A 7,586-nucleotide genomic window follows, 5' to 3' on the forward strand; every position below is an offset into this window, starting at 1 on the left:
CACACACACACACAAAGAAAAACAAGTAGATAGAATAGAAAAAATAGAATAGAAAAATATTTTAACAAAAAAAATTGTAATAAAAAAAAGATGTAGATAAAGTAGAATTAAAATAGAATAGAAAGTGCTAGAGTTAGAGGGTAAAATAAAGGTGGAACAGATGTGTTTTTAGTTGTTTCTTGAAGATGGCTCAGCTGCTTGGATTGAGTTGGGCAGGTCATCGGGAAGTCGTGGCCTAATGGTTAGAGAGTCGGACTCATAACCCAAAGGTTGTGGGTTTGCATCAGGAGGGAACAGTTAATGAAAAAGTCTGTGAAAGTGATTTTGTGCCTCTTTGAGATGGCACAATAATACGCCATTCACTTGCAGAATGCAAGCTTCTAGAGGGCACATAACACTGAAGTAATGAATTTAGGTAAATGGGTGCAGAGCCAGTTGTGGTTTTGTAGGCAAACATTAATGCCTTGAATATAATGCGAGCAGCTACTGGTAGCCAGTGCAAATTGATGAACAGAGGTGTTACATGCGTTCTTAACAACAACATCAACAACATTGTTAAAAAGAGAAGTGGAAGTCACTTTGCAATAGAGAAACGCACACTTCTTCCTTTACAGATCTGAAACCTGTTTAACTTCAACGCACACACATCCAACACCGTTTCAGAGTTCACAAGCAAGTATCGCCCCCATCTAGTTTTTAGCCAATCATCGTTCTTTTTACTGTCGCTCAAACCACTGTCTAGCCAATCATCGTCCCCGTTCTTTGCGAGGCAGCAGTGGCGGTAATGTTATGGAGTTTTCTCCCGTGCTCATCAGTGGCAAGTAGGAAACCCCAGGCCTACTGGAAACGCTAGATTTACCGACAACAAAACATCAGTATTCAAGTGGAGGTGAAAAATATCCGTTTAGTTCTGCATGAGATCCAAAGAGAGCATCGAAACATGGTGGTTCTCAAAATCAGAGACCAGGTGAGTGATGTCTGAAAAGGCTAGCCGAGTTAGGCTAATAAGTGCTAACACGTTAGTGAACTACCCAGCAACCTCACAGACGACTGAACTGTCCAAAGTCATTTAACTAAAGACGTTTAAGAGGTCGAATGCGTGCTGCATTATGCTATAAGCAAAAAAGAAAGCGAAACGTAATTTGTGGGTATTTGTCATCTCGTGCAGAAGGAATGTAGCTAGTAGTTGCTAAGCTAAATGTCCGCCAGCCACGATATTAGTATAACGGGTTGTGACCGATGAAGTGCACACTCTTTGTTTTCAATAATCTGTTAAGTAATTAAGTAATAAATCTTCTGATTACTTGTTATCTTAAGGCTCGGGCAACAGTTGGTCTCGTGAGGTTAGATGGTTAACATTTTTTTTCCTGCTGGCTATGAAAATGCTCAGATATGAGAGAGATGGTTTTGAGTAATAGTTTTGTTTATGGATTTGAAGTTGAGAGTCATAAATTGATAACTTTAACGTCAGTCTTCATTAGCTGACAACTTTGCGGAGTGCACGACAGGTGTATGGTCGCCTATCAGTGATGCAGAAGCCCAGTCATACATCGCAGTTCAAAAAATAATTAAAGGGGTCATATGATGCTTTTTTTAAAGATCATTATTTTGTGTATTTGGTGTAACAGAATATATTGACATGCTTTAATGTTCAAAAAACACATTATTTTTCAAATACTGTACATTATTGTAGGTCCTCTATGCCCCGCCTCTCTCAAACGCTTCGTTTTCTACAAAGTCCCTCCTTCCGACAAGCGCAGCCTGCTCTGATTGGCCAGCTGACCCAGTGCATTGTGATTGGCCGAACACCGCAAGCACTCGTCGGAAATGTAACACCCCTTACTATAATCGCGAGCTTCATCTTTCAAAATAAATGTAAATTGTAACACTCCAAAGAGAAAGAAAAGAAAGGAAAACTTGATATCGCATCATATGACCCCTTTAAAATATTGAATAAAATTTGGGTTGTACAGCTGATCTTAGTGTTTTGTGAACTTTATTCATTTTATATACAAGATATTTCTAGCGTAGAGGAGATTCAAGATTTACAAGTGGGCCAAAGACATTTGACTTTTTTTTAAATTACTGACTTCATAAATTTCACCTGTCACGTTACTTTCTCCCTCAGGATAACTAACTGTTAAGAGTTTGAGCATTTCTACTTTTATTTCTACTAGGGATGCTCCGATCTAGGGCTGCAACTAATGATTATTTTGATAATCGATTAGTTGGTCGATAATTTTTGGTAATCACCAGTACTGTTAGTTTAGAGCAGCAGTGGCGCTAACCATAATTTGTTAAAAACCTTACATACATTTGTTAAGCATTGTATATAGTGAATATAGTTCAAATCTCTGCATTAAAAATTAAAATATTAATAAAGATGATTAAGACGAATAAAATCACAAACTCCATGGTAACCAATAGGTAAGAGTAATGTTCTGCAGGAACACGTGTTCACTTTGACCACAGTCACATCAGAGCCCGATTCGGACGGTAATTGTTTCTCATATGGACGTCTGTAAAAAATAAATGTACTTATCACCTCAGTGATAAAACTCATGGATTCCGAATAGGGCTTAGTGTAATTTTCTTTATCCTGTTAAAAGGCGGTTTTGAAGCGTCTGATATGTATATTCAGGCAATTACACGCTGTTATCCCCTTACAGTTCCTACTCTCATAAAATATGCGTAATGCATGTTGACCTTTAAACCTTTATTTAACTTTCAACAACAGATATTTCAGCACAATGAATGTTTTTGCGCTGATTATTAATTGTCTGTTTTCTGGCTGTCTGATGCACGTGCACGCGCCACTCGTTCAGTAAAGATTAAAACTTAACACAGACTGTCAGGACGGACCTTTATGCAAAAATGGAAATGCTCGCGTGAATTTGAGACCTTTATACATAAGGATATGACTGTTAACTGAAAGTCTAAACTGAAAGGACGCACACACATCTGTTAAAGTTCCTGACAGGGCAAGCCATTACGCTAATGCATTAGCTTAAGCTTAAAATAAAGAATTCTTATGTTTTGGTCAGCTTGGATCACGTAACTCTCCTGCAGCATCTCATTCTGTTTCCGCCACTATTTTAGATGCATTTTGTCCATAGAAATAAGTAAATTCAGTGCTTTAATTTGATGCGACCGGCTGAAGTTGGACAAGTATGTAAACTCGGTTGGACGTGCACTGTGGCAGACCCGATTAATCGATAATGAGAATCGTTGTCAATGATTTTCATAATCGATTTTATCGATTAGTTGTTGCAGCCCTACCCTCAAGCCATCCTAGGTGTATATGACTTTCTTCTTTCAGACGAATACAATCAGAGTTATATAAAAAAAATGTCCTGGCTCTTCCAAGCTTTATAATGGCAGTGAATGGGTGTTGACATTTTGAAGCAAAATAAAGCACATCCATCCATCATAGAAAGTACTCCACACTGCTCTGGGGGGTTAATAAAGGCCTTCTGAAGAGATGCGTTTGTGTAAGAAAAATATCCATATTTAAAACTATGATTTTCATAATCGATTTTATCGATTAGTTGTTGCAGCCCTACTCCGATCAGCTCCGATTTTCTTGTCATGGTGATCGGCCGATTCTGATGCTTCAAGCTTTAAGGCGAGCGTACACGGTGCGATTCTGAAGGTCGGAACATCGTGAGCTCTGGCACATGTCACGATTGAGTTTACCCAAAAATCGTAAAGAGGCAGTCACACACGACACGAATTTACTACGATTTTACAAACTCAGACGTAAGCATTATGTTTCGCGCCATTCATAAAAATATGGATTCTGAGGACGAAATAGTTTTCTTTGTGGCAGGGGGCTTGACGTACAAAAAAAAAAAAAAAAAGACAAAGGACATGGCAAAGAGAATGGCTGAAAAGCATGGACTTTCTGTTCTTCATTAAGAACTTGAGGGAGTAGGCCATTTCTGAATTTCTGCTCGTTTTGCCGGAAACAAAACAGGCATAATCATTCATAGGGCTGGACAATAATACAATATCAATATGTATAGCGATATAATTTTTTTCAATAACGGTGATATGATTTTTAAACACATACTTCTCAAAACTTTTATATTATTGCACATGTAATTTGAATGCCTTGCTGACGGTTATTCTCAAGGGTAGTGCGTGGTGTGAAACCTGAGGCAAATTAACACTTGGCTGTTATCAGAATTTTCTGCATCCCATTTCACAACACTCAAGAATGTGTGACTGAACACTTCCTGTAACTCGGGCATAGTGCACATGCTTCCCATGAGTCACTGCAAGCCTGTACTGCAGGAGATGCGGAAGGCACGTGCATTGTTCTCAACCCCTGTTTTTTTTTTTTAAGTGATGATGAAGTGTAGAATATCGATAGAGATGAATATGCAAAGGAAACGGGTCTCTGCCAAGGAGAACTAGTGTCAGAGGTTTTCTTTGATATGGATACACTCATGGTTTTTATTTGTCTTCTGTCACCTGTTGAAACTGGCATTCTTTTTGTTTGTTGACGCTGGCTAAATATTAGTGCTGGGCGGTATACCGGTTCATACCGAATACCGGTGTTTATTTTTGTTATTATATGAATTTTTAAAATACCGCAATACCAGTGTATGTAGCTTAAACAACGTTCGGAACACGACACTGTTTGAAAGGGGTCCCTTTTCACTGTTGCAGTGTAGTGAGGGAACAGCTGTATGTGTTACTAAGCGTGAAAGTTCCGAAACTGAAGCTGTAGAACTAATAGAACGTGATGACACCGAAGAACTCATCCACAATATCCACATTGACCGCCACAAATATCCACTGCCCCCTGCCATCAGCTCCCGCGTCTCACACACACGAGCGCGACTTTAGCACTAGATTTAGCAACTTTCAGACCCTTTTAGCGTTTTTTTTCCCATAGAATATACATACTGACAAACCTAGCGACTTTTTTGGATAAAACTTAGCTATGGTTCAGTTGGAAGATTTCGCCAGTGCTGTCCCGCGAACGCGAGGTCTGACTTTCCCGGAGAAGTGTCACCTCTCTCGGCGTCTGTTCTGTGCAGTGAGCGGCAGAGAAGCACCCGACTCGTCAATAAATGAGTACAAAACAGCGTTTCCTAGCACCTGTCGCTTACTGATTGTTTGGAATTATAAATATGAGCGTAGTTCATATCACATGCACGTTTTTTTGTTTGTTGTTTTAGTTTGTTACTCGGATGCAGGCAGTGCGCTGCATGAGACAAAAAAGTAATATAGCCAAAACAACCGCATAGCCTCTTTAGTTTAGATGCATGTTTATTTTATCAGACGATGCCGTGATTATAAATAAGAGCGACTCCTGGGGGTCGTGTTTAGTGATGTGACTTAATAAAGTGACGTGACATGTGGCCAAGTATGGTGACCCATACTCGGAATTAGTGCTCTGCATTTAACCCATCCAGAGTGCGCACACACACAGCCATGAACACACACCCGGAGCAGTGAGCAGCCATTTTTGCTGCGGCGCCCGGGTAGCAGTTGGGGGTTCGGTGCCTTGCTCAAGGGCACCTCAGTCGTGGTATTGAAGGTGGGAGAGAGTGCTGTACATTCACTCCCCCCACCTACAATCCCTGCCGGTACAAGACTCGAACCCGCAACCTTTGGGTTACGAGTCCGACTCTCTAACCATTAGGCCACGACTTCCCCCCGTTCCCCCCTTAGTCACTATTTAGTGTGGTATTTTTTGACAATATTCACTCATCACGACAGTAAAATAGGGCATTCTAAGTCAATATACTGCAGTATTTCCTCTCTCAATCAGTAGAAAATATGGTTAACACCCGGTCATGCATGAAAACAAATTACACCGTCATGTACCGTGAAACCGGTCTAATTTTGAAAAATACCGTGAAATAAATTTTTGGTCATACCACCCAGCACTACTAAATATTTATTGATAAACATAAAATTAGCTGTTTTTGTCCTTGATAAACCAGTAGCGCAAGCTATGCTGCTGGGAGGAACAGTGGTGTCTAGTATTAGCTCATGGAGGTTTGGAGCAGATCTGCACTGTCTGCACCATCTGCTCTCTCCATGTGCCTGCTTGTCACTTCTCTTTTCTGTCATAGCCAAACTGTTCTGTAAAAATGTTTGGCATGGTGGTAAGGATAATATTGTTGGTCAAGATGCATCAATCGACTGGCCAGGGATTTTACACATTATCAGCCCAGACCTGTGACCAGCCGGTCAGTTTGCCGATTCCAAGCCGGTCCACTTTGACGTCACACTCACACATCCGCATGTAAACCTGTCGTCGGCATAGAAGTTATTCACTGTGAGTAAAGAAAACACAAAGTTTGTAATACATGTAGGGCCAAAGTAAACTGTGGGGGAGCCATCAGAGCTTTATTAACGCTTGTCTGAGGCTTGTAGATTTTTTTAAAGGGGAAAGCGAGAGAGAATTTTACTTGCCCAACAGGACAAGTAGCCTGATCAAAATGTCAATAACAAAAATAACTAGAGAAGCACTGAAACTTGGGCACAAATTTTTTTTGCACAAGAATGATTCAGATTTGATTGCATTTAGTGTAAACAGTGAATGATAATGTATTTATGTCATGGCAGATGTGGCATAAAGCAACTCGTGCAGAAATCAAAACAAATGAGCAACACTGAAAGTTATAGATGAATACTATGGTAATATATGTCAACACGATTGCAATGTGACATTGATTTTATACAATAAACAAGAAGTTAAATTAAGTGACTTTAGTTTTAGACACAATATTAACTTGTGTTTTTTGCTCAATTTGCTCGCTGATGAAGATAGTTCCAATCAAAGCCACAGCATAATTGCTGTGTGTCTGAGCAACACACAGCAGCGTTTCATTATTGAATGAATCCACGGTTTTAAACAAATCGAGTTAAGTCAATAGGCGCGTTTCCATTACCCTTCAAATTGCACAAATTTAAATTGCGAATTGAAAATACGCCTAATGGAAACGCGTCAATTTCGCAAAAACGGCCATATATCGCAAAAAAGTTTTTACGCTCGCATGAGGTGGTATTTCAGGCAATGCGAAAAAGGAATAATTCGCAAAACTGCAATGGAAACGGCTTTTTCGCATTTACAGGTCACATGGCGTATGTAAAAAGTCATATGATCATTCTTCAATGTACTATAACCTCCAAGAAACACTTCATAAGTGGCCGCGCTCCAGTATAAGGGGCTTTCCCTACTAGTAATGCTTAGACAATTTACACTGCACATTCAGTAACCCATTCCTATCACTTGCCTCGTTTCTGAATGAATCAGTCTTTTGAACGAATCAGTGAAGTGGATGATTCCTGTCTCATTTATGAAGACACTAGCTAGGTTTGCATACTGCCTGAGTAGGTACTACATTTGAATTAAAACATGCTTTGCAACTGTTAAAAAAGTACATTCTATATAGTTTGAAAGTGTGTAGTCAGTGGCATAACACGAAAAATATGTTGTCTTACATTAAAATTGCATTACAAGATCTCCTAACCGAAGATCACATGATCACTAACGGAAATCGCATTGTGTGTATATATATATATATATATATATATATATATATACACACACACACACACAA

At 39.5% G+C, this 7,586-nt stretch overlaps 1 protein-coding gene across 1 annotated transcript in view; it reads left to right on the top strand.

The window, feature by feature from the left end:
- The first annotated feature begins 746 nt into the window (after positions 1 to 746).
- Positions 747 to 7,586, top strand: part of LOC107596646 (serine/threonine-protein phosphatase 6 regulatory ankyrin repeat subunit A) — a 36,759-nt gene continuing 29,919 nt past the window's right edge. The window contains exon 1 of the mRNA XM_016287424.1: positions 747 to 967. Within this exon, the coding sequence (XP_016142910.1) occupies positions 941 to 967 (27 nt within the window). The 5' untranslated portion in view covers positions 747 to 940. The remainder of the gene's footprint in view (positions 968 to 7,586) is intronic.

The sequence above is a fragment of the Sinocyclocheilus grahami genome, unplaced genomic scaffold (genome assembly GCF_001515645.1).
Source record: "Sinocyclocheilus grahami isolate Dianchi unplaced genomic scaffold, SAMN03320097.WGS_v1.1 scaffold222.1, whole genome shotgun sequence".
NCBI classification, from domain to species: domain Eukaryota; kingdom Metazoa; phylum Chordata; class Actinopteri; order Cypriniformes; family Cyprinidae; genus Sinocyclocheilus; species Sinocyclocheilus grahami.